The following is a 27,220-nucleotide window of genomic DNA, read 5'->3' on the forward strand; positions in this document are numbered from 1 at the left end:
AATATAAAATGTTACTCCTCCACCCTGAGGGTGGCCTCATTATGGCGCAAGAAGAGGCCAAGGACCAACACGGTGGAATGGTAATAAGAATAAATAAGAATGGGCCACTGCGATGTTCCACTTTTGGCAGATGGAGCGGAGGTGGTATAACTGTATGCAAGACAAGCTTTTCGCTGTATCTCGGTATGGGTAACAATAATAAACCAATTCTGATTCCAATGTCTTTGTCATCAAATTGGACAATAGCATAGAAAATAAGAGCAAGAATAGGCCACTTGACCTCTTCAGTCTGCTCTGCATTCAAAATGATCCTCCTTCCCTTTTTCCTAAGGTCCATTCTCCTCTGCTGAATTTGATCATGGCCTTTTTGAGCTATTCCCCACAGCCCTGATTCCTCGAGCTCTGACCTCTCTCCCCCAGTACTTTATGCCCCAATGAAAGAAGGCAAGCCCCCTGTATCCCTTCTTCACCATCTCATCTGTCTGTGGTGCCACCTTCAGGGATACCTGGACTTGTGCACCAAGGTCACTCGGTTTCACAATGCTCCCGGGGGTCCCACCATTTACTGTGTCATCGCAAACGAGAGAATGTTGGAAACCCAAGCAACACACACAAAATGCTGGAGGAACTCAGCAGGTCAGGCAGCATCAACGGAAAACAGTAACCAGTCGATGTTTCAGGCCAAGACCCTTCATTGGGACTGGAGAAGAAGATAATAATTCAGAGTAAGAAGGTTGGGGGGAAGGGTGGAAGAAATACAAGGTGGCAGGTGACAGGCGAAACCTGGTGAGGTGGGGAGCTGGGAAGTTGATTGGTGAAAGAGATAACGGGCTGGAGAAGGGGAACCTGATAGGAGAGGACAGAAGGAAAGGAAAGGAGGAGCGTCTGATGGGCAGGCAAGGAGATAAGATGAGAGAGGAAAATGGAAATGTGGAATGGTAAAGGGGGGGCAATTACCAGAAGTTCAAGAAGCCGATGTTAATGCCACCAGGTTGGAGGCTGCACAGACGGGATATAAGGTGTTACTCCTTCAGCCTGAGTGTGGCCTCATTGTGGCAGTAGAGGAGGCCATGGACTGGCATGTCGGAATGGGATTGGCAAGTAGAATTGAAATGGGTGGCAACTGGGAGATCCGCCTTTTCTGGCGGACGGAGCACAGGTCCTCGGTGAAGTGGTCTCCCAATCTACATTGGGTCTCATCGAAATACAGGAGACCACACCTGGTGCTCCCGCCTTCTCTCTCCAGTCCTGTAAATGGGTTTTGGCCTGAAACATCAACTGTTTACTCTTTTCAAAATGCTGCTGAGTTCCTCCAGCATTTTGTGCATGTTGCTTTCACTGTGTCTGTCCCAGCCTTACTAGTCCTTCCAAAGTGCACTACCTCACACTTTCCACCATTAACTTCCACCTGTTATCCCACCAATTGATCACTATCATCCTGTTTCCTAAAACGACCCTGCACAATATTGACAGCATCACCAACGTTCATGTCAACAGTGAAGTTACTAATCATGCTCCTACATTCACACCTGCTTTGTTGGTGTAAGCCTCGAAAAACAGCAAGGATCTCACTGGTCACAGGCTTCCAGTCGCCAAAGCAACACCCACTTCTCCTGTCACCAAGACAATTCGCCAACTGACGCTGGATCCCATAGAACATAATGTTCGGCACCGATCTCTTGTCTGGGACCATGTCAGTGGTGTTACAGATGTCTACCTATTCGGACGGGTGTTCCTCCACGTTTCCTTGAATTAATCTCTGCCTTTTCCTATGTAAATTAATCATGCCTCTCAGAGTTTTTATATAACTTTCCCAACACCAACATTAGAATCACTACCTGGTTTATCCCCGCTGCCCTTCTTGAATGGAGCTACCACATTTAATGCTTTCCAGCCTTCTACCTCACCTACCTTCTACCTGTGGTTGGTGAAGGATTTAAAAAATTATTTATTGAGATACCACATGGATCAGGCCCTTTGGCTCTTGAAGCACCACTGTCCAGCAACCCCCAATTTAACCCCAGCCTAATAATCATGGGGCAATTAACTGACCAATTAACCTACTTGGCAGCCTTGGACTGTGGGAGGAAACTGGAGCCAACCAGGGTAGGTCTTACATAGTAAACAGGAAGGCACTGTGGGGTGTGGTAGAACAAAAACAGAGGATGGTCATACAGTTTGGTAGAAGAAACAAGAAGAAGAAAGCTCTTAACTCTGAGTGGAGTCATTGAGATGCCACCGTGATGGCATTTTTTTTTTTAAGCAGGCTGTTGCGAGCCAGCATGCATGGAGAGTGTGCAAGGGAGCCGGCTGGATTTGAACTCAGGAGCCTTCGCTCCCAAGTCCAGTGCTGATGCCACTACGCCACCAGCTGGCAGAGAAGAAATAAAAGCATAGACTATTTTGTTATCAGGGAGAAAATTCAAAAGTCTGAAACGCAAAGTGACTTGTGTAGGATTTCCTAAAGGTTAACTTTCAAGTTGAGTCAGTAGTAAATTGTCATAGCAAATGCAATGTTAGCATTACGTTCAAAAGGAATAGAAAATAAGAGCAAGGATATGATGCTGAAGCTTTAAAAAGCTGCTAGCATAATCAAAGACCCCACCCAGCCTGGATATTCTCCCCTCTCCCCTTGGGCATAAGATGCAAAAGCTCACCACCAGGCTCAAGATCAGCTTCTATTCTACTGTTTTTAAACCGTTGTACGATAAATGGACTCTTGGCCTCTCGATCTACCTTGTTATGATCTTGCACCTGATCATTTACCTGAACTGCACTTTCTCCGTAGCTTTTACCCTTTATTCTGCCTTGCTATTGTTTTACTTTATTCTAGCGCAATACACCGTGTAACCATATGATCTGTATGAACAGAAGCTTTTCACCGTATCCTGGCACACGTGACTATAATAAATGAATAGGAATACCTTCAGCCCATAAAGTCCATTCTGATTATCGGCTGCCTATTTACATGAATCCTATATTAATCCCATTTTCCTCTTCTCTCAACATAGTCATAAACTCCTCTCCAATTCTACCGCTCACCCACTCACTTGGGGGCAACTTACAGTTAAGCTACTAACCCACAGCTCTTTGACATGTGGGAGGAGGCCCATGCCGTCCACACAGACAGCGTCAGAAGTCAGGATTGAACCCAGGCCTTTGCCGCCTGACTGGCCTGCGGCACTCTGCTACTCTCAGGCCAATGCGGTGAGCTTGTGCTGCTGGGATTTCAGCTGATAACCCATGATAATTTGAATGCTAGTCCTTCTCCCAGTGATTTCAGCTGAACTGCTGTGGGTGTTTCTGGGGATGGTAAACAAACACAGGCTCCATGGGGAGCGAGAATGAGAGCAGAGTTTTGGAAGAATGTGTCTATGTATCACATAGATAGCATTAGCTGCTATTGCATCTACACAGGTCTCAGAACAGCAATCCCGACTAATCCCATTTGGCCTGCAGACTTGTAACTTCCTGCACTTCAGTTATTTCTCTTGAAATGTGTTGAGGGCCATTCTGCATCTACCATCCTTTCAGGCAGTGTGTTCAATGTCTCCAGAATTTGTTTAGTAAAGCCATTTCTCAACCCGCCATCATTCTTCATAACCATTCAATGTCTGAAACTGTTTGACAATTATCTTATGCTTCGTTCCATTAAAACAGTTGTGGACCTACCTTACCATTTTCTCTTGCATTAACCTTAGTTATTAACCTTACAGATGAGTCTGCACGTGGGACCTTTGTTGAAATACAAATGGAGTTGCCTGGTGTCTCAGGGCTGGGTGTGTCTGCACCCGAACCAACCACCCCCCCATTCCGGCACACCTTCTCTGCCACCTGTCCCACACCCCTCCCGGGGTGATCCTCCCTCACCTTCCCCAACATCCTTTGCTACCGGCAGGTTGACAAACTCGCCTCTCTGATTCATTTCATCAGGCGTAACATTCTGCAATCCAGTCCAGCCAGACCTTGATAGACGCGTGCCTTTCTCAATGTTGATTTGTAAGTCCAGTCTATATTTTTCAACAAATTTCTCATCAGCAGTGGTGAGGCAACCAGCAATTATTTGGCCTGTCGCTCAGCCCCCCCTTTTAAGAAGTACAAACATTCAAACATATGAATTATGAGCAGGGTTTGGCACCCCAGACCTGGTCTGACATTTAATAAGATCATGGCTGGTAGCATCTGCGTTCCTGTTTTACTGCAGTAATTCCCTCTCCTTCATTCATCAAGAACTTATCTACTTCTGCCATAAAAATATTCAAAGAAAGTTTCTGCCGTCTTTTGAGGAAGAGAGTTCCAAAGACTCATGACCCTCAGTACAAAAATGTTGCCTCAAAAAGACTTTAGTAAGGCCACATCTTGTCGCATTCAGTTCTGATAGCCCTCATTACAGGAAAGACGTGGAGTCTTTAGAGAGTGCAGAAGAGATCTACCCAGGATTACAGTGCTTGTGTTATAAGGAGAGGTTAGACAAAATTGGGTTATTTTCTCTGGAGTGGCAGAGGCTGTAGGGAGATCTGACAGAGATTTATAAGATTACGCGAGGCATAGATAGACGGCCAGGATCTTTCCCCAGGGTTGAAATGTACCAGAGGGTATGCATTTAAGGTGAGAGGGGATAAATTTAAAGGAGATGTGTGAGACAAGTCTTTTTTTTACCCAGAAAGTGGTGATACCTGGTATGTGCTAGCGGGTGAGGGGGTGGCAGGTGACTGGAATGTACTAGTGGGGGGGGGGTGGTGGGTGCCTGCAATGTGCCATCAGGGGTAGTAGAGGAGGGGAATACAGTTAAAACATTCATGAGGCTCTAAGATGGACAGAATCAAAATCAGAATCAAATTTATTATCGCTGACATAGTGTAACGAAGTGAACTGTAGCAGCAGTACAGTGCACAGACCTGAAAAAGCAGATAGTGCAGTGTAAAGGAATAGAGGTAGTCTGCACAGGTTCATTGGTATCTCTGCACAGAGTGCTGACCTGCTGAGTTCCTCAGGCAGTTTTCACACCTCTGTAACTCACAGCTGTGCAGTCTCTCGATGTTTAGATTATACTGTATGTTTCTTTGTTCCCTGCCCATACCATACCCCATTTGCCATACAAGACCATAAGACCTAGGAGCAGAATTTGGCCATTCAGCCCATCGAGTCTGATCCCAGATCCCACTCAACCCCATACACCTGTCTTCTTGCTATATCTTAACCTACTCTCCCCTAACTTAACTACATCTCCCTGTAACCTCCTTATGTCCTCCTCACAACTTGTTTTCTGACATCAATTTAGTGTGAGAGAGGAAAGATTTAAAAAGGATCTGTGGTCAATCTTCTTCACCCAGAGCGTAGTGCGTAAAGGCAACAAGCTGCCAGAGAAAGTGTTTGGGGCAGATATGATAGCAGCATTTAAAAGGTGTTTGGACAGGTAAATGGATATAAAAGGTTTAGAGGGAAATGGCACTAGCTTAAGTGGGCATCTTGGTCAGAAGGATGAGTTGGACTGAATGATCTATTTCCATGCTGTATGTCTCTATCTTTGCATCATGAACACATTTTGCAACCATAATTGAATTATAAATAAAATACATATCTATTTATAAAAGTTAAAGCACTAATTCCATTACACAACACCCATTACGTTTTGCCAAGCAATTAAATAGGATGCCACAGTAACGCAGCAGTTGGCATGATTACAGCTCGGGGTGCCTGAATTCGGAGTTTAATCCTAGCGTCCTCCGTAAAGGATCTGTACTTCCTGCGGAATGCACGGCTCTTCTCCAGGTGCAATTAATCAGATGGGTTACTTGCCCAGTGATTAGTTTAGGGTTAAATCAAGTTTGTCAGGGGTTGCTGGGTGCTGAGACTTGAAGGCCTGGAAGGGTCTGTTCTGCACTGTATCTCTAGGTAGATTTTTAAAATCTGTTTTGTCTACTGTTTCCAGAAAGCCAATCTTTCATCACATCGTGAACTGTATTTTCCACAATGAACTTCATGGAAATCTAAGTGTTTCCTTTTACCCACAAAACTTGTTTCTTTTTCAAAGAACTCTAATAACCTGAACAAACATGTAACCAGTGTAAGGATGCAGCCAATCTAATGAAATGGATTAAAACCAACACATCAACCATCTCATTGGCTACTTTTAAGACCCTCAGATGCTGAATAGGACCCTGAGATACTTCAGCCTGAATTTATCCGATTGATTGTAATGCTCCTGAAATCAGAATCAGAATCAGGTTTATTGTCACCGGCAGGTGACGGGAAATTTGTTAACTTAGCAGCAGCAGTTCAATGCAATACATAGAGAGAAAAGAATAATAAAATAAAACATAATTATAAATAAACAAGTAAATCAATTACATTAATTGAATAGATGATTTTAAAATGTGCAAAACAGAAATACTGTATATTAAAAAAGAGAGTGAGGTAGTGTCCAAAGCTTCAAATTCCATTTAGGAATCGGAATGCAGAGGGGAAGAAGCTGTTTCTGAATCACGGAGTGTGTGCCTTCAGGTTTCTGTACCTCCTCCCTGATGGTAACAGTGAGAAAAGGGCATGCCCTGGGTGCTGGAGGTCCTTAATAATGGACGCTGCCTTTCTGAGACACCGCTCCCTGAAGATGTCCTGGCTACTTTGTAGGCTTGTGCCCAAGATGGAGCTGACTAGATTTGTAACCTCTCTCCCAACTTTAGATTTGCAATCATTTCTGAGATGTTGGTAAATTGGTTTATTATTGTCACATGTACTGAGGTAGAATAAGAAATCTTTCTATTGCACACCATTCATGTGGATCGTTTCATTACAACTGTACTGAGGCAGTCCGGGTTAAAGCAATAGTGGAATGCAGAATAGTGTGTTACAGGTTCAGAGAAGGCCACGGGAGCAGAATTCGGCCATTCCGACCATTGAATCCCCACTGCCATTTGATCATGGCTGATTTATTTTCCCTCTCATCTCCATTTTCCTGTCTTCTCCCCAGTAACTTTTATGCCCTTCCTAATCAAGAACCTATCAAGCTTTGCTTTAAATATGCACAATGAATTGACCTCAGCAGCCGTCTGTGGCAAAAATTTCCACAGATTCACCAGCCTCTGGCTACAGAATGTCCTCCTCATCTCCATTGTGAAAGGAATGGCCTATTCTGAGGCTACTGCTCCTGGTCCTAAATGCTCCCACTGTTGGAAACATGTCCTCCGCATCCACTCTATCTAGGCCTTTCAATATTTGTAGTTTCAATGAGCTCCCCTCCTCCATTTTTCCAAACTCCAGTGAGAACAGGCCCAGAGCCTCAGCATTAACCCTTTCATTCTCAGGATTCCCAGGAAAGTGCAGTGGAACCAGCACAAGGTGTAAGGCCATAACATAGACATCATAGACTGTGATGTCAATAATCAATTATCGCACTATGGAACCATTCAATGGTCTTAAAACAGTGGAATAGAAGCTGTCCTTGACCCTAGTAGTATGTGAATTTGTGTCTTCTGCCTGATCAGAGGGAGGAGGAGGGAGAATGTCTGGAGTGGGTGAGGTCTATGAACATGCTGGTTGCTTTACTGAGGCAGTGAGAAGTGTAGACTGAGTCCATGGAGGGGAGGCTGGTTTCTGTGATGTGCTGAGCTGTGTTCATAACTCTGCATTTCCTATTCCCTGCAGTGAAGTCTGGTGCAAAACTCTTTGAATTCTATCTGCTAGTCTCCCATGATGAATTCTCTCGACTCACTTTCTAAAGGCTCACTCTGTTAACTTCTCTTTTTTAAAATATTTATAGGAACACTTCCCAAATGTATTCATACTTCTAGGCAGCTTTCTCTCAGACTCTCATTTTTCCTTGCATAATAATCATTTGGCCGTTCTTCACTTATTAAAAATTCCATTTAGTCTTCTGATCTATTGCCACATTTGTTCAAAAATATGCTTTTTTATTTAAGATAATCTGTTTAAGTTAATCACAGATAATTTATAATGGAACTTTATTTCTCATTGTAGTTTTACTATTACGTCTGTATGCTCTGTTCTTTCCTGACACCATTTTATTACCTCACTTTTTCCTTTTCTTCAGCCCTCACCAGAAACCATGAACTAGCCCTTAACTAGCAAGCCCTTAACTACTTGTTTTAATGCCCATTATCTTTGTGGTTTTCTTTTAAATTTGGACTCCTTCAGAAACCATATAACAATTACAGCACGGAAACAGGCCATCTCGGCCCTTCTAGTCCATGCCAAACGCTTACTCTCACCTAGTCCCACCAACCTGCACTCAGCCCATAACCCTCCATTCCTTTCCTGTCCAATTTATTTTTTAAATGACAATATCAAACCTGCCTCTACCACTTCTACTGGAAGCTCATTCCACACAGCAACCACTCTCTGAGTAAAGAAGTTCCCCCAGTGTTGCCCCTAAGCTTTTGCCCCTTAACTCTCAACTCATGTCCTCTTGTTTGAATCTCCCCGACTCTCAATGGAAAAAGCCTGTCCACGTCAACTCTATCTATCCCCCTCATAATTTTAAATACCTCTATCAAGTCCCCCCTCAACCTTCTACACTCCAAAGAATAAAGACCTAACTTGTTCAATCTTTCTTTGTAACTTAGGTGCTGAAACCCAGGTAACATTCCAGTAAATCTCCTCTGTACTCTCTCTACAAAGAACATCCCTCTTTGTCCTATTTACATTATTGAGCCCCACCCCAAGCCCTCTGGCTCTGAGTAGTCCTAAACCCAGGCACTGGGTGGGCAAGGTGGCCTTTGGATAACATTTACCTTCATTCCTCAAATGCTTATTGTAATATTTATCCAATGCCTGCACTCTGTCCATAACATTTCCCAGAAATCTGGTTAATCCAGATCAAAGCCTTACTCACCCTGGTGGAAAGGAGCCTGCCCCGGTGTTTATTTTGTCCATCCCAGATGTTGTTTCCTGGAAGAAAAAGTAGAAATTACTGCCAAGGGAAGTGAGAACTTTCGGGACTGGGGACGTACACTGCAAGAGTTGTAGACACAGCTCGGTAATTGTGGAACTCATGGACACTGTCTACGCTTTTCACTGCCTCAGTAAAGCAGCCAGCATAATCGTACACCCCCACCCCTCCCAGATGTTCTCCCTTCTCCCATCAGGCAGAAGATGCAAAAGCCTAAAAGCACGTAGGACAACGTGAGTGGCAGGGCAGAAGGTACTGCTGGTCCTCTATTGAGGGGAAGGCCTTAGAAACGAGAAAAGTCAACAGAAAACCAGAAAGCAACTGAAAATGAATGAGCAACATGGGGATTCTGTGGCCGGAACTGAGTAACAACACAGCTCACGTCACTTTGAGGCCATTTGGCCAGCCATGCCTATCCTAGCTCTCCAAAAGATGTGATCAATAACGTCCCTTATCACCTGGAAAATGCTTTTTCACACCTCCTATGGAATATGATCCACATGCTTCCAGGCCGTGACCACACCTCTGTGTGAGTTAATCTATTGAGTCTGGGGTAGCACAGGTAGCATGGTGCTTAGCACAACGCGTTAGTACCAGTGACGCGGGCTCAATTCACGCTACTGTAAGAATCTCATCACCATGTGCGTTTCCTCCCACAGTCCAAGGACGTGCCAGTTGGTAGGTTAATTGGTTGTTGTAAATTGTCCTGTGATTAGGCTAGGGTCAAGGGTTGCTGTGCAGCGCAGATTGAAGTGCTGGAAGACTCTATTCTGAGTGTATCGCAATAAATAGATAAATTTCCCACTTGATTTATTGCTACTGATTTTAGATTTTGGCCAAACGACTTCAGGTGACTCCATTTTTGCACTACTTGCTGCAATCTCTCTTGCATGATACTTCTCCCTTCAGCCACCCAGTCGAGGTGGCAGGGCCTGTGCCTGACAGCGAGGAACGAGCTGACTTTCGACAGATTTAAGCACCGGGCCATATTGGGAAGGTCGGGTAAGGCTGAATCCAGGCAGCAGGGCCTGTGCCTGACAGCGAGGAACGAGCCGACTTTCGACGGATTTAGGTGCCGGGCCATATTGGGAAGGTCGGGTATGGCTGAATCCAGGCGGCAGGGCCTGTGCCTGACAGCGAGGAACGAGCCAACTTTCGACAGATTTAAGCACCGGGCCATATTGGGAAGGTCGGGTATGGCTGAATCTAGGCGGCAGGGCCTGTGCCTGACAGCGAGGAACGAGCCGACTTTTGACAGATTTAAGCACCGGGCCATATTGGGAAGGTCGGGTATGGCTGAATCCAGGCAGCAGGGCCTGGGTCCGAGTTTGAGAAACAAGCTGAGGTTTGGCTGATTTAGGCGCAGGGCGAAATCAAAGAGGTCATGGTTTCGGGGGCCGAAGGAGAGGGACGGGTTGGTGTTCAGCTCACTGCTTGGCAAGGTTTACTCATTTTGGCTCTGAACTGAGGCTGTGGCCTGCAACTAACGTGCTCTCGATCTGGCTGCAACTGGCTTTGTGGTTGTGAATTTACTTCTGTGAAGCTTAGTTCTTAATGTTATTTGCTTACTTTTTATTGTTGGCACAACTTGGTTTTGTTTGCAAGTTCAGTGTTTGACATCCTCCTTTTTTATGGGTTCTCTGGGTTTCTTTGCTTTGTGGCTGCCTGTATGTACAGAGACAAATCACAAGGTTGTACATAGTATACATACTTCAATAATAAATGTACTTGAACTTAGGTGCCACCAAAATCTCATCACTGGCTGTGATTGTGAATCTCCTTCTACCCACCCACTCCAAATCCTCGACATCCATCGTCAGGGTGGGCTGAGAAATGGTTCTGTTCGTCACCACATTTGTGAAAACAATTACAACTGGAGTGGAGCATAATTGTAACAATTTCTGGAATGAATTCTGCCTTTGATACCACAGGGCTTGTGGTGAACTGCACCTGTGACAATGAAAATAGAGTCCTGTGTTAGATCACAAGGGGCAATACTCTACCCATGCTCCCCTCCTTGGAGTGTTGCCCAGTAAAATGACTCTGCTCACCCAGGCCCTTAGCCGGCTGTGCGCTTCTCCCGGCACGAATGGATGTCCAGTTCGTGGCATCCAGAAATGGAGACAATGCACCAGCCCAGAGCCAGCAGGGATGCGCAAAATTTTTCACTTTTAGCAACCTTCAAGTATTTGTGTACGTTTTCTCAGGTTTGCTTTTGTGTGTTAGAATTGCGAAGGCGGAACTCTCTGTCACGTTGCTTGGCTTGAAGTACGTCACATGGGCACTTTAACACCTTAAATTAGATCCTCCACGCGGCTGCACAGTTCACACTCAGAGACACAAGAGGTTCTGCAGATGCAACAAACACATGCTGGAGGAACTCAACAAGTCAGGCACCATCGATGCAGGGAAATAAGCAGTTGACACTGTGGGCCAAAATACTTCAACAGGACTGGAAAAGAAGATGGTAGAAGGCAGAATGAAAAGTGGAGGGGAGGGGAAAGAGTGCAAGCTGGCAGGTTATAGGACACGGACACACACACACACACACACACACACACACCCCCCCCCCCCTACCTGGAGGAACTCAGCAGGTGAAGAAGGAGGAAAGGGAAGCACCTGGGCAAGAGAGTACAATCAACATTTCGGGCTGAGACTCTTTGACAGGACAGGAGAAAAAAAGATGAGGAGTCAGAGTTAGAAGGTGGGGGCAGGAGAGGAAGAAACACAAGGCGATGGGAGAAACTGGGGCCGGGGAGAGGCGAAGTAAAGAGCTGGGAAGTTGGTTAGTGAAAGAGATGCAAGGCTGGAGAAGGGGGAAATCTAATAGGAGAGGACTGAGGCCACGGAGGAAAGAAAAAGGGGGAGGAGCATCAGAGGGAGGCGATGGGTAAGATAAGTGAAAGAGGGAAAAGGGGATGGGGAATAGAGAAGGAGAGTGGGGCCATTACTGGAAGTTTGAGAAATCGATGTTCATGCCATCAGATTGGAGGCTACCCAAACAGAATATTGTTCCTCCAGCCTGAGTATGGCCTCATCGTGACAGTTGAGGAGGCCATGGATGGACATGTTGAATGGAAATGGGAAGTGGAATTAAAATGGATGGCCACTGAGAGATGCCACTTTTTCTGATAGGTAAGGCTGGGTGAGGGGAAAATTGTGTGGGTGGTGAGGGGGATAAGTAAGAAGCTGGGAGGTGATAGGTGGAAGAGGTAAAGGGCTGAAGAAGGAGGAAAGGGAAGGGAGGAATAATTTCACACTCAGTCTGCTCGCTGTTGCCCGTAGGACTCGATGTACTATTAAACACTAGCCTCAAAATGAGTTGGATCAGTTATTGCCTCAAATCTCCAGTGACCCAGATTCTATCTTGACCTCCAATGCCTGGGGGAGTTTGCATGTTCTCATTGTGACCAGGCGATTTCCTCTGGGTGCCTTAGTTTCCTCCCAAGCCCAAGTGGGTCAGCCACTGTACTTTACCCTGGTTGTGTACATGGGTGTTGGAATCATGAGAGTTGACAGGAATGTGGGGAGACTGATATCAAACTGGGACCAGTGATTGCTCAGACTGGTCTCGGTGCACCAATTAAATCAGTGATCAAATGGCTGACTAATCTTTTCTGGCTAGAGGAGTCCATATGCTTCAACTTCCCCTCACATTCATGTGCCTATCTCAACATCTCTTAAAAGTCCTAGTACATCTGCCTCTGCCACCACACCAGGCAGGACATTCCAGGAACCCAGCACTCTGTGTAAAAAAACTGCCCTTCGCATCTCCTTTGAACTTACCCCCTCTCACCTGGCTAAAGAAATTTCCCTCCATCTCTGTTCTAAATGGGCGCCCCTCTATCCTGAGGCTGTGCCCTTTTGTCCCAGACTTACCCTTTCCACATCTGCTCTGTCTGGGCCTTTCAAGAAGATTTCCCCCTCCCCCCATCCTTCTAAATTCCAGCAAATAAAGGCCCAGAGTCATCATACATTCCTCCTGTGATAACCGGGAATCATCATTGTGAACCTGCTCTGAACCCTCTCCAATGCCAGCACATCTTTTCTCAGACGAGGAGCCCGAAGCTGTTCCCAATTAGCTGAAAGTGCCAAGGCTGCCCTCGGATTGGCCCTTGGGCTGAGTGTGTTACTTCACTAACTTTCTGTGTTGCTGCTGCAGTTTCTTCTTCTTCTCCCTCAGCTTCAGCAAGCTCTGATACCCCTCTTCAATCGCGTCACGATAAGTCGGAGTGTCATCTGTAAATCCAGTGTTAAGAGAAAAGGCAAGGAGGATGACATTTCAAATAATTGATGCTTGACACAGCAAGGCTGACTCTCCAGCCAGGAGAATAGTGCAGAGATAATAAGCTCGTTTTCAGTAAATGGCCTGATTCTTTACTGTCCCTAATGGGCTGGATTTCAAAAGCAATTGTCAAGTCAATAGGTCAAGAGTGGCTCAAACCAGCCCATGGAGAAAGGACTGCGGATGGGAGAGAGATACTGCGTAGGGTCACTGATCAGAGTAGCTCCAGAAAAGAGGTCACCTCATGGGCAAAACACATTTATCAGCACAGTATGCAGAGAAGCTGTAATATCAGTTATTGGAGGGTACATCTTGTACTACCACAAATCCTGTCTTAACAGCAGGACTCAATAACAGATGGTGGTGGTGGTGGTGGGGAGGGGGGATAAATTGATTTTAGCCTGAACTTAACTCTAAAGATATGAGATTCTGCAAGGGTATGAAAGGATAGTACAATATTTATTCAGTGAGAATATAGAACAAAGGACATAGTCTCTGACTAAGGGGCCAGCCAAGGAGAACTGAGATGAGAAAAATTACCGTGGGGCGCCACGGCAACATAGCGGTTGGCGTGAAGCGATTACAGCTCGGGGTGTTCCGGAGTTCGGAGTTCAATTCCGGTGCCGTCTGTCGGGAGTTTGTAAGTTCTCCACACGACCATGTGGGTTTCCTCCAGGAGCTCCCCACAGTCCAAAGATGTACCAATTAGTATATCAATTAGTCATTGTGAACTGTCCTGTGACTAGGCTTGGGTTAAATACATGGGTTGCTGGGCAGTGCGGATCATTGGGACGAAAGGGTCCATTCAGCACTGTATCTCTAAATAAATAATTCTCTAATGACATAGTCGTTGAACATATTCTAGGCTGAGACTGACAGATCGGTGGACAATAAAGGAAGCTGCAGGTGTGGGGATTACGCAGCAAAGAAAAGGCACAGGACCAGCCAGTGTTTTACTGGATGGCTGCTCTGGTGTGTGAGGCCCAAAGATCTATTTGTATTTGTTACATGCTTCTGATCATAAGTCCCGTTACCAACGGTCAAAAACTCAAGATTGGATGGAGCCTTAATAGCAGTATGGGTTGTTCTCCCTCTCTCTCTCTCTCTAAATGTAAGAAAGGATGAGGCCACCCTTGGGGTGGAGGAGTAACACCTTATATTCCATCTGGGTAAATATCAATTTCTGCTTTCGGTGAACAAATTTCCACCCCCTCCTCTATTCCCCTTTTCCTTCTTCTCACTTGCCTATTACACTATTACTTACCCCCGGGTCCCTTCCTCCTATCGTCCACTCTTGTCTCCTATCAGATTCCTTCTCCTGCCCTTTCCCACACACCTGACTTCACCTATCACTTTCCAGCCAGCCTCCTCCCCCACCTACCCCCTTCATTTCCAGCCCTGAAGAAGAGTCTCGGCCCGAAATGCCGACTGTTTGCTCATTTCCACAGATGCTGCCTGACCTGCTGAGTTCCTCCAGCATTTTGTGTGTGTTACATAAGAAAGAAGTTCACTTAGCCCAAACCTTGGGATTGTAGAACCACAAATACCCACCCTATTCACCAATGGCTCCAGAAGTTGCCAGAGCACATTCACATCACTGGTTAAGACAGCAGCACAGGCAGTGCAAGAACACCCAATGCCCTCAAACATCCTCAGGCATGGCAGCTGTCCTCTCTTAGCTCCATCATAAGAGAATTGGCCTTTTCTGGGAAAAGACACCATCAAGCAGCAGTGTGTTTCTGCGTTTTTTACAGAGATGGATACCTGATGGCATGTCCTCAACAGTATAGCTCATTCCATCCTACTTCACAATTTAATCCAAAGGAGCTGCTTTCTAAATATATAGTTGAGTACTCCAAACCAGGATATTATGATGAATTAATCTTACAACAGCACTTTACTCTCCCTACGTCTTCTGGAATTTTGTATTGAAATGAATCCAGTTTGTTTCTCTCCTTTCAGCTCAGTGTTGCGCTTGGACTCCTGTGTGAAGGCTTGACCTCGTCTGCACATGGGGACACTGAGCCTGCCACGAAACACAGGAGAGGGAAACCAACAGCTACACAAGTTCCCCGCGGTGATGCACGTGAACCACAGCCAGAGTAAGAGCGCGATTGTTGAGGAAAGAAAACAGTAAAAGGATATGGTGGAAGATGCTGGATCTCGGTTCTTGTCACAAAGATGTTTTCTCCAGATTTTGGTTCCAGTTTCAGACATTGAAGGAAGTTCAGAACAAGAGGACTGAGGCCGTACAAATTGAATAAATTCCTAACAAAGTCCGGCCCCTGTCTGGCTACTGGGGGCTGTGGGATAGAAGAGATGAAAACACCATGGGTCTTGGCAGTATTCTCAATCCCATTTTCTGGCCCATTCAGAGTCCTCGGTCCCAATCTCTGGGACAGTACACATAAATGGCATGAGAGGAGGCTGTAAAGTTGATGAGTTGAATGAGAGTGTAGGATTGATAAGGTTATAGACACCATAAAGCGTCGGCAACACGCACAACACGCTGGAGGAACTCAGCAGGTCAGGCAGCATCCATGAAAATGAACAGTCAACATTTCGGGGGTCATCCTGACGAAGGGTCCCGGCCCGAAATGCTGACTGCTGAGTTCCTCCAGCGTGTTGTGTGTGTTGCTCTGACCACAGCATCTGCAGAGTATTTTGTGTTTATAAAGTATTGGTAGTTGGTAGATAGAGTCCAAAGTTTGAGAATTTGGATAAATATTAACAAAATGTATTGATTCAGATTGAATTTTTTCTGTAAGGATAAATACATGTACCAAAGAAGGCAGTACAATCGATGTGGACCTCAGTAAGGGCTCACGTAGGCTGACGCTTTTGTTGCAGGAAACAGGGGGTGGGCTTTGGGTTCTGATGTTTCTGTCATTCATTCTTTGGGATTTTTTTTCTGTTTCGTAGATGTCTGTGAAGAATAAAAATTTCAGGCTGTATACTGTATACATTCTCCGATATTCAACGATTGAACATAGCTAACTGATCCAAAGGTTCGAGGACATGGGACTCAAAGCTGGTTGGGAAATTGGACTTAGCAGGAGTCAGAAGGTGGAGATAGAGGGTTGCTTTGGTGATTGGAAGACTGCAGTAAGAGTTGTATCACATGGATCATGACTGAAACCCCACGGTTTGTCATGTACATGAGCAGTTTGGATATGAATGATGAATGTAGGAGGTAGGAATAGCAAGTTTGCAGACAATACAAAAATGTTGATGATGCTGATACTTAGGGGAATAGTCATAATTCACAAGATTCTATCGATTAGTTGGTGGGGTGAGCTGAGAAGTGGAGAATGGAACTTAATCCTGTTAAGTGCAAGGTGGTGCATTTTGTGAGAATTAATCAGAATAGAATATACAAGATGAATAACCATATATAACCATATAACAATCACAGCATGGAAACAGGCCATCTCGGCCCTCCTAGTCCGTGCCGAACTCTTAATCTCACCTAGTCCCACCTACCCGCACTCAGCCCATAACCCTCCACTCCTTTCCTGTCCATATACCTATCCAATTTTACCTTAAATGACACAACTGAACTGGCCTCTACTACTTCTACAGGAAGCTCATTCCACACAGCTATCACTTTCTGAGTAAAGAAATACCCCCTCGTGTTTCCCTTAAACTTTTGCCCCCTAACTCTCAAATCATGTCCTCTCATTTGAATCTCCCCTACTCTCAATGGAAACAGCCTATTCACGTCAACTCTATCTATCCCTCTCAAAATTTTAAGTACCTCGATCAAATCCCCCCTCAACCTTCTACGCTCCAATGAATAGAGACCTATCTTGTTCAACCTTTCTCTGTAACTTAAGTGCTGAAACCCAGGTAACATCCTAGTAAAGTGTCTCTGCACTCGCTCTAATTTATTGATATCTTTCCTATAATTCGGTGACCAGAACTGTACACAATATTCCAAATTTGGCCTTACCAATGCCTTGTACAATTTTAACAGTACTCAATACTCATTACTCAATTACTCATTAGTAAAATTGAGTACTCAATGCTCTGATTTATAAAGGCCAGCGTTTCAAAAGCCTTCTTCACCACCCTATCTACATGAGACTCCACCTTCAGGGAACTATGCACTGTTATTCCTAGATCTCTCTGTTCCACTGCATTCCTCAATGCCCTACCATTTACCCTGTATGTTCTATTTGGATTATTCCTGCCAAAATGTAGAACCTCACACTTCTCAGCATTAAACTCCATCTGCCAACGTTCAGCCCATTCTTCTAACTGGCATAAATCTCCCTGCAAGCTTTGAAAACCCACCTCATTATCCACAACACCTCCTACCTTAGTATCATCGGCATACTTACTAATCCAATTTACCACCCCATCATCCAGATCATTTATGTATATTACAAACAACATTGGGCCCAACCCTGAGGCACCCCACTAGTCACCGGCCTCCATCTCGATAAACAATTATCCACCACTACTCTCTGGCATCTCCCATCTAGCCACTGTTGAATCCATTTTATTACTCCAGCATTAATACCTAACGACTGAACCTTCTTAACTAACCTTCCATGTGGAACTTTGTCAAAGGCCTTGCTGAAGTCCATATAGACTACATCCACTGCCTTACCCTCGTCAACATTCCTCGTAACTTCTTCAAAAAATTCAATAAGAATATGAATGTTCAGTCTATAGAGAGTACTGAGGAACAGAGGGACCTCAGTGTACAATTCTAAGGATCCCTGAAGATGGCTAAAAGTTGGTGAAGAAGCCATCCAAGATACTTGCCTTCAATAGCCAGAGCACAGAATACAAATGTAGGGAGGGCATCATATAACTTTATCAAGTTTTGTTTCAGCCACAGGTGGAGTACTGTGCACAATTCTGGTCACCACACGAGAGGAAGGATATGATTATGCCGGAGAAGGTACAGTGGAGGTTCATGGGATGTTTCATAGAATGGAGGGTTTAGTTATGAGGAGAGATTGGATAGGCTGGATTTGCTTTCCTTGGAGCAAAGGAGGAGAGAAGGAGAGAGAGAAGAACTGAAAGAGATTCGCAAACTTGAGCAGCACAGATTTCTCCTTAACAGAGATATCTGAAACAGGAGGACAGGGGTTAAGCTGGGGTGTAAGAGGTTTTGACAGGATCCAGAGAAGAATTTTTTCACCCAGGTAGCTGAATTCTTGAACGGAATGTAGTGATTCTCACAACAGTTAAGTAGAAGCTGAGCACGGGATTTGCCATGGTAGAGTGGGCTATGGATCAAGTGCTGTCAAATGGATTTAGATCAGATTGTTCAACATGTCATGGTGGGCTGCAGAGCTTGTTTTTGTGCTGTATGGCTCTTTGACTCTAATAGAATTGAGGAATGAGCTGAAAAAGCACGATTATGGTAGATGATGGGAAGATCGAAGAATGGTATCACAGATGGGAGAAGACAGGATGGAAGGAAATGTTAAGTATGTTAAGTGGTGTTGGAATCGGTTGTTTTTTATGTCTTTAGTAAGTTTTTAGCAAGATTAAAATTATAGTTTTACTAACATATAACATAGTTTTAACTTGCATTTTTCACAATAAGTGGTGTTAGACCCCACCTACTGGTGGCAAAGCAATATGACAGTTACATAACGGTTTACCAACTTTTATTTTTCATTGTCTAAAATGTTTTAATTGGCCCTTCGCTGTCTCAAAAATGTGGCTTCACCTCAGTATAAAAGATCAAGTCAACAAAAGACAACATCCTTCTGCAGTTGTACAGGGCCCTGGTGAGACCACACCTGGAGTATCGTGTGCAGTTTTGGTCTCCAAATTTGAGGAAAGACATTCTTGCTATTGAGGGGGTGCAGCGTAGGTTCAAGAGGTTAATTCTCGGGATGGCGAGACTGTCATATGTTGAAAGATTGGGCTTATATACACTGGACTTTAGAAGGATGAGAGGGGATCTGATTGAAACATATAAGATTATTAAGGGATTGGACACGCTAGAGGCAGGAAACATGTTCCTGCTGATGGGTGAGTCCAGAACCAGAGGCCACAGTTTAAGAATAAGGGGTAGGCCATTTATAACGGAGTTCAGGAAAAACTTTTTCACCCAGAGAGTTGTGGATCTATGAAATTCTCTGGATGCTTTCAAGAAAGAGTTAGATAGAGCTTTTACAGATAGCGGAGTCAAGGGATATGGGGAGAAGACAGGAATGGGGTACTGATTGTGGATGATCAGCCATGATCACAGTGAATGGTGGTGCTGGCTTGAAGGGCCGAATGGCCTACTCCTGCAACTATTGTCTATTATTGTTCTTGTTTTAGTATCTTATTCTTGTCTTTTTATTAGGTTCTTTCCTTTAGTTTCATAATGATTTATCATCTTTCATTGGCTGTGTTATCTCCTAATTGGCTCTTCACTTATCTCAGTACAAAGTGCCAGATTCTGCAAATATCACCATCTAGTCCTTGCCTTTTCATTAGGTTCTTTCCTTTAGTTTCAAACTTTAAATAAACAATCGTAAAGCAACAAGTTTTCGACTCATGGACTCCTAAAAGAACCCGCGGATTGAAAAATCCCCCGATCTGATACTGGAGATACTTGGGCGTGGAGGGAGATGCCAGAGCTACGGCGAGGCAGGGATGGAGGGAAGATCGAGGGAAATGGGAGAGGGAGATGCCACAGCTACAGTGAGGCAGGGATGGAGGGAAGATTAGCCTGATCGATAGGTAAAGATCATGATAAAAGGATACTGTGGACAGATGGAAAAAAACAGATTGAAGGTATGAAAGGAATTGAGAGATAAAGTGCTAGGTTTGGTGGAATGTTATTTAGTAGCTGGTTTGGTAGAGTTAATGGATATAATGAGATGAACTGTGTGGCTGAGGGCTTTGATGGTCACTGTTCAGGGACAGGATACAGAACTGAGAGATTTGGGGAGTAGGTAGATAGATAAACTTGAGGAATGTCATCAGCTGCAGGATCGGTAGGTTTCACCGATGTGGGGAACTTAACAGATTCGTTATTGTGGTGGAGTAGTTTGGGCAACATGGTGAGGGGTGACACAGACACGAGAAAATCTGAGGATGCTGGAAATCCAAAGCAATACACACAGACGCTGGAGGATCTCAGCAGGCCGGGCAATATCTGTGGAAAAGAGTAAACAGTCGGCATCTTGGGCTGAGACCTTTCATCAGGTAAAAGGCTGGTTTAAGGAATGAGCTGAGAAGGAGGACTGGTGGCATTGAGTGATATGGCGAATAGCGGGGTTGTGTGTTTGGGATCTATGGGAGGATCTATGTGTAGGTAAGCTGAATTGGTGAGATGGTAGGTTTGAGGGATATGGAGAGACGATGGGAGATCGGGATTGAGAGCTGGATTTGAGTCATAGCAAGACAGCATGAAGAGTGGGACTGGAAGACTGGAAGGTTGGAAAAGTATCTGGTTGAAAAACTCTGGGATATGCTAAGTAAACGGTGAAGGAATGGCTTGTTGGATGTTCAAATGTTCTCAGTTTTGCACTTCCGGTCTGGCTGGGACAGGAATATGACAGGAATGCTTCTGGTGTGGTGTGGTGGGCTGGTAGTGGGGAATGTGTGCATGTGGCTCACCTCTTTCTGAAGGGGGAGGTGGCTCATTCCAGAACTTCTCACGATCTCTCTGCTTACCGACGATACAGCGTCTACAGGGATTGAATCACAGAATTGTAGAGCGGTCACAGCACAGCCCACGCTAACTCTCTACTACCACAAGCCCCTCTTCCACAGCACTGTAAACATTTCTGCACCATATACGCTCAGTTGCCACTTTATTAGGTACACCTGTGCACCTGCTCATTAATGCAAATATCTAATCAGCCAATCATGTGGCAGCAACTCAATGCATTAAAGCATGCAGACACGGTCACGAGGTTCAGTTGTTGTTCAGACTGAACAAGAGAATGGGGAAGAAATGTGATTTTGACTGTGGAATGATTGTTGGTGCCAGATGGGGTGGTTTGAGTATCGCAGAAATAGCTGATCTCCTGGCATTTTTTTATGCTCAGCTGTCTGGAGTTTACAGAGAATAGTATGAACAACAAAGAAAAAGAGTGGTGGATCTGTGGATGAAAACACCTTGATAATGAGAGAGGTCAGAGGAGAACGGCCCGACTGGTTCAAGTTGATAGGAAGGTGGTAATAACTCAAATAAGCACGCGTTACAACATTGTGTGCAATAGAGCATCTCTGAACGCATAGCACATTGACCCTTGAAGTAGATGGGCCACAACAGCAGATACATACATACACACACTCAGGAGGTACCTAATAAAGCGGCCAAAGTATACAGTCAGCCCTCCTTATCTGCGGGGGATTGGTTCCGGCACCCCTTGCGGATACCAAAATTCGCGGATGGTCAAGTCCCTTATCAACCTGTCTCAATGTGGTGGACCTTAGGACCCAGCGGAACCCCAGACCTTATTTAACCTGTCTCAGAGCGGTGGACATTTGGACCCGGTGCCAGAGCTCTGAATCCGCGGTGTTTCTGTTCACAAAAATAATCATGATCACGATTGAAAATAAAGTGGAAATAATAAAGCCATCGGAAAGAGGTGAAACGCCATTGGTCATTGCAAAAGCGTTAGGCTACAGTCGGTCAACGATCGGAACAATTTTAAAGGATAAAGTGAGAAAGGCTCTGCTCCGATGGAAGCTACAATTATTACTAAGTAACGCAGTGGTTTAATTATTAAGAACGTATCTTTCAGTGCTGGGCTCTTCTGCTCTCGAGCCCAGCGCTGAAACATACGTTCTTAAGTGTTTTATATGCATAGAAAGGTAAAATATATACTATATACTAAGACAAATGTTTGACTAACTGACGCTAAATAATACCGGTTGTACCTGTTCTGACTTATTTAGTAAAAGAACTTCCAATTTTTTTCGATCCCGATGCACGATAACCCACGCACATCCTCCCGTATACTTTAAATAATCTCTAGATTACTTATAATACCTAATACAATGTAAATGCTATGTAAAAGAGTTGTTATACTGCATTGTTTAGGGAATAATGACAAGAAAAAAAGTCTGTACATGCTCGAACAACAAGTGCTGGAAGAGCACTTCTGGGTTTTCGCGATTCGCGGTTGGTTGAATTCGCGCATGCTGAATCTGCGGATAAGGAGGGCCGACTGTAATGCTAATGGCACTTTCATGAATAATGCGTGCTAGGTGTTAGAAGGGTGCTCAGAAGTTTCACAGTCTGGGGAAAGTCGCTGTTACCCAGTGTGGTGGTCCTTGTTCTTCTGCTGTGATACCTTCTGCCAGATGGTGGGGGGGGCGAAGACACTGTGGGACTGGTGGAAGGGGTCCTTGACAACGCTGAGGGCTCTGAAAACGCTGGTATATTGGGGTGGGGTGGGGAAGAGAGACCCCAGTCAGGGGGTGTCCCAATCTGTCTCAGGCCCTTGCAGTCAGATGCCTTGCAATTTCATTAGCAGATGGTGATATAGCTGGGATCAGGACACTCTCAATGGTACTCTGGTAGAATGTGGCTAGAATGGAGGCAGGAAGCCTTGTTTGCCTCAGTCACCTCAGGAAGTGGAGGCACTGCTGTGCTTTCTTGACTAAAGAGGTGGCGTTGAGGGACCAAGTGAGATCAGCCGTGATGTCCACGCCAAGAAACTTGGTGCTCCTGGCTCTCTCCACAGGGGAGCAGTTGATGAGCAATAGGGCGTGATTAGCCTGTAACTTCCTGAGGTCTACAATGATCTGTTTGGTCTTGTCCACGTTGAGACTCAAGTTGTTGTGTTCGCATCAGCCCTCAAGTTGTTCTACCTCCTCTCTGTACGCTGACTCATCATTGTTGCTCATGAGGCTGTTGTGTCATCAGTGAACTTAATGACGTAGTTAGAGATGGATCTTGCAGTACAGTCATTTGCAGAGGTTTGAGCTGATCTAATAGTTGTGAGATCACCTATCTCCGTCAGTTATAGTCCTGATTTCAGCTTCACCTTCAGAGCTCATTTTCTCAGACTCGGTACGGCTCCTGGTCTTCTGTACTTCCCATAGATTCTGATTTGATGCAATGGTTGAACAAGGATATGCCAGGCACGAGGTTATAGAATGCTGTGGTGTACATTTCTGCTGCTGCAGATGGTCCACAGGTTCTAATGAAGGCCTAGTTCTGAGCTGTCTTTTGCATTGGTGACCAATCCCATTCAATATATCAGTGGAAGATGTCCCCAGCTGAGCCACTGACTTTTCGGAGTTTGCAGGGGTAAATTACAAGGATAGCATATTTTTTGAAGTGTTCATCTGACATCTTAAGGAAAGGCACTCAGAGAAGGAGTAGGCGACATCCAGGTGGAGGATGGGAGGCAGGCAGGGAAGCCTCAGTCTACAGCTCACTCTAAAACTGTTACACCAAATTGGAAAAATGTTGAGTGAGTTCTATCGCCGAGGACTTGATAGTGAGGGTAATAGACAGGTACTTTGGTGCTAGGGCACATCCAGAATGATGAGTTGCTTCCCTTGTATTAAGGTCAATGATAGCACAAAATAGATACAGGTCGCTCTGAAGGGAAAGACGTTATAGTCTACAATGGTACAATGGCAAAGCTATAAAGTGGATGAGGTCCCTGCAACACAAATTTAGGGAGATAGGTAGTATAGTAACGAGTGGGATATCTAAAGTCATAATCTCTGGATTAGTTCCAATGTCACATGCTTCTGAAAGAATTATAGCTCCAATATAGAGCTAGAGGGAAGGATTTAAATTTCTGGATCCTTGGGTAAGGTGGAAATGTTGCACCAGACCCGGAATGATCCAATTTCCTTGCGCAGAGGTTTACTTCCACTGTTAGGGAGGGTTTAAACTTGGAGTATTGTGAGCAGTTTTGGGCTCCTTATCTAAGAATGTACTGCATGTGCTAGCAGTGGAGAAGGTCCAGAGGAGGTTCACGAGAATGATCCTGGAAGTGAAAGGGTTAATGTATGAGAAGCCTTTGATGGCTCTGGGCCTGTACTCACTGGAGTTTCAAAGAATGGGGGGCTGGAGGGGAAACTTATTGAAACCTATCAAATATTGAAAGGCCTAGATAGAGTGTTGGTGGAGAGGATGTTTTCTGTAGTGGGGGAGTCTAGGAACAGCGAGGAGGAATTTCTTTAGCCAGCAGATGGTGAATCATTGCCATAGATGGCTGTGGAGGACAAATCATTGGATATATTTAAAGCAGAGGTTGATAGGTTCTTTATGTCAGGGCATCAAAGGTTAGAGGGAGAAGGCATAAGAATGGGGGTTGAGAGGGATAATAAATCAGCCTAGATGGAATAGAGGAGCAGACTCAGTGGGCTGAGTGGCCTCATTCTGCTCCAATATCTAGTGATCTAGTCTAACAACAGGGGTTGGGGCACAAAATACGTGTCCCTTTGTGGGATAGATACAGTCAAATAAAGAAAGAGGCAGTTCAATGTGCAGAGCAGATGGAGGTGTAATAAACCATTGGAAGGTGAAATTGCATCTATTTTAATACAAGGGTCTGATTGGTAAAAATGTTAAACTGAGAGCCTGATCAGCACATGGAATATGATACTTTTCCTGTCACAGAGGTCTGATGAAAGGCAGGACTGGTAAGTCAATATTCTAAGATTTAGAATATCCAAGTAAACTAGGACCAGGTAATTGTGAGTGAGGAGTTGGTATCACAAGTCAGTGATGAGTAGGTGCACAAAAAAATTACAGGGAGGTGTGTGAGTGTTTGAATTAAAATATCAAGGACTTCTAACTTCCTCAATATTAACTGACATGGCCAAACTATGAAAGGTTTAGAGGAAATATTCACAGGAGCCTTTTGGAGATAGTCCAACTGGAGAAGGGGCAATAATAGAGGGAATGTAACCAGGCAAGGTCGGAGTGTGAGTGCGAGAGCATTTTGAAATAGTGACCACAGCTCTCTAAGTTTCACGGACTGTATACCTGGCATCTGTGCTGGAACCCTTTCTGCTTACTATATGCATATATAATAACAATTTGGATATGAATGTCGAAAGTAAGATTAATAATGACACAGAAAGTGGCAGTGTTGTTAATGGTGAGGAAAATTGCAGGCTACAGATCAATCTAATGAAGTGCCGTTGATTCATTGCAACCCTGTGGTTACTGAAGTTGTCCACGGGGTTTTTCATGATACAGAGTAAATTTGCCAGGACTTTCTTCTGACCTGGCTGGATTTGAACCCAAGGCCACTCACTCCAAAGTCCAGTGCTGATGCCACTACACCACTGGCCAGTCAATGAAGATTTAGTCTCCTACGATTATCACACTGCTCCTTTGTACCTGATACCATGAGAATGCACACAGAGGGTGCTTGTGCTTCTGTGCATGGGGGTCTTTCACACATGCACACAGAGCACCCGTGCAACCCAATTTCACCCGGATGGAAGACACACTCGCTGAGTTCCTTTTTGCAACATGAACAACCCTCAGAACCAAATGCAAATACAGTGGATTCCGCTTAATTGGACCATCGGTTAATCTGGGAAGCTGCTTATTTGGGACAATTCTTAAAAGACAAAAACTAATAGAGAAAATAGCTGGGATTCCCTTCATTTATTTGGGACACAATGCCACTTAACTGGGGCAGGAGACTTGCCGAACAGTTTTTAACTAGTGTCAATCACGTGCACCTGTCTGGCCATTAGACACTATGTCATGCTTGGACCAAACTGTTTTTAAATATTTTTGTCATAGAGTCATAGAATCATAGAAAAATACAGTGCAGAAACACTTCAGCACATCTAGTCTGTGCCAAACCACTTAAACTGCCTACTCCCATTGACCTGCACCCGGATCTTAGCCCTTCATACCCCTTCCATCACTGATAATTGCTGAGAAATAAGCAGTAAGGAAATTCAGACAACACACACAAAATGCTGGAGGAAGTCAACAGGCCAGGCAGCATCTAGGGAAATGAGTAAATTGTCGACGTTTTGGGCAAGGCTCTTGGCACGAAACGCCAACTGTACTTTTTTCCATAAATGCTGCCTGGCCTGCTGAGCTCCTCCAGCACTTAGTGTGTGTTTCTTGGATTTCCACCATCTGCAGATTTTCTCTTGTTTGTGAAAGTAAATTCCAAACTGTTTTGTTCACTGCAGTTTCAAGCATTCATGCTCGGAGATGCCAGAGACAGCTGGGGGTTGAAACGAATCAGCTTCACTACTTCAACAAGTGGAACTATGAAGAATTTGAAGGTATCAACAATCATCTTGAATGTTAAAATGAAAACGAAGATTTGGAGGAGGCAGTTGTCAAAAGCATTGTATAAAAGCAGTCCATTATCTGCACAAGGAGTTTGAGCTGATTGTGTTCATTTACAGATAATCAAAAGAACACAGCATCATATACTGGATGAATTCTCCATCAATAACCATTAGGAACTAATACACAGTTTTATAGTACTGTAGTAGCAAAGGTAGTGTTCTAATTTGTTCTGTATTTCATTTAAAGGCCCAACTTGTTACTCAGTTAAATGATACTTATACCTTTTTAACTATTTCCATGAATCTTCAGCTATTTAGGGCAACTGCTTAATTGGGCCAAAACGGATTGGTCCCACTGGTGTTCAAATTAACTGGAATCCACTGTACTTTATTCACAGCACTTGATAATGTTTTGCTCATCATTCATGCAATATGGCTCCATTCTCACCAGGGGACCTGGCTGGCCGTTCATCCCTTTGGCAGGTCTCGGTTTCCAGCAGATCTGTAATGGATTCCTGTTGGCTTTCTAAACTCTTCGGTTTGGATGGTGAATCTAGTGGCAGTCTTGACAAGATGTTTTCTTTCCTTTCTGTAGAAAGCTGAACGCAGAAAATCGTTTTAAAATTTCATTTTCAATCTTCTTTTATTGATTTTTAAACAAAAAAAGATGCAAATCAGAGGTTATATCAAATACATAATGCAAAAAATATACAAACAACAAAAGGGATATATACCGTCAAAGTCATATAAATATAATATTAAGCTATTGTGTATAAACAAAGAGCCACAACTCCTTTTGGCAATTCATACAAAGA

General features: G+C 44.5%; 1 protein-coding gene across 8 annotated transcripts in view; it reads right to left on the reverse strand.

The window, feature by feature from the left end:
- Nucleotides 1–10,529: 10,529 nt before the first annotated feature.
- The window catches only part of LOC132383080 (protein FAM227A-like), a 70,488-nt gene continuing 53,797 nt past the window's right edge, over nucleotides 10,530–27,220 (reverse strand). The window contains exons 11-13 of one of the 8 annotated variants that reach the window (XR_009508539.1): nucleotides 26,854–27,004; nucleotides 20,775–20,845; nucleotides 10,530–10,573 (exon numbers count right to left, since the gene is read on the reverse strand). Coding sequence is in view for 2 of the 8 variants with exons in the window: in XM_059953839.1 (XP_059809822.1) it covers nucleotides 20,062–20,310; nucleotides 20,775–20,845; nucleotides 26,854–27,004 (471 nt within the window). In the remaining 6 variants the exon portion in view is untranslated. The other 7 variants (XR_009508537.1, XM_059953840.1, XR_009508538.1 and 4 more) reach the window with 7 other exon arrangements.

Source organism: Hypanus sabinus, chromosome 29 (assembly GCF_030144855.1).
Source record: "Hypanus sabinus isolate sHypSab1 chromosome 29, sHypSab1.hap1, whole genome shotgun sequence".
NCBI classification, from domain to species: domain Eukaryota; kingdom Metazoa; phylum Chordata; class Chondrichthyes; order Myliobatiformes; family Dasyatidae; genus Hypanus; species Hypanus sabinus.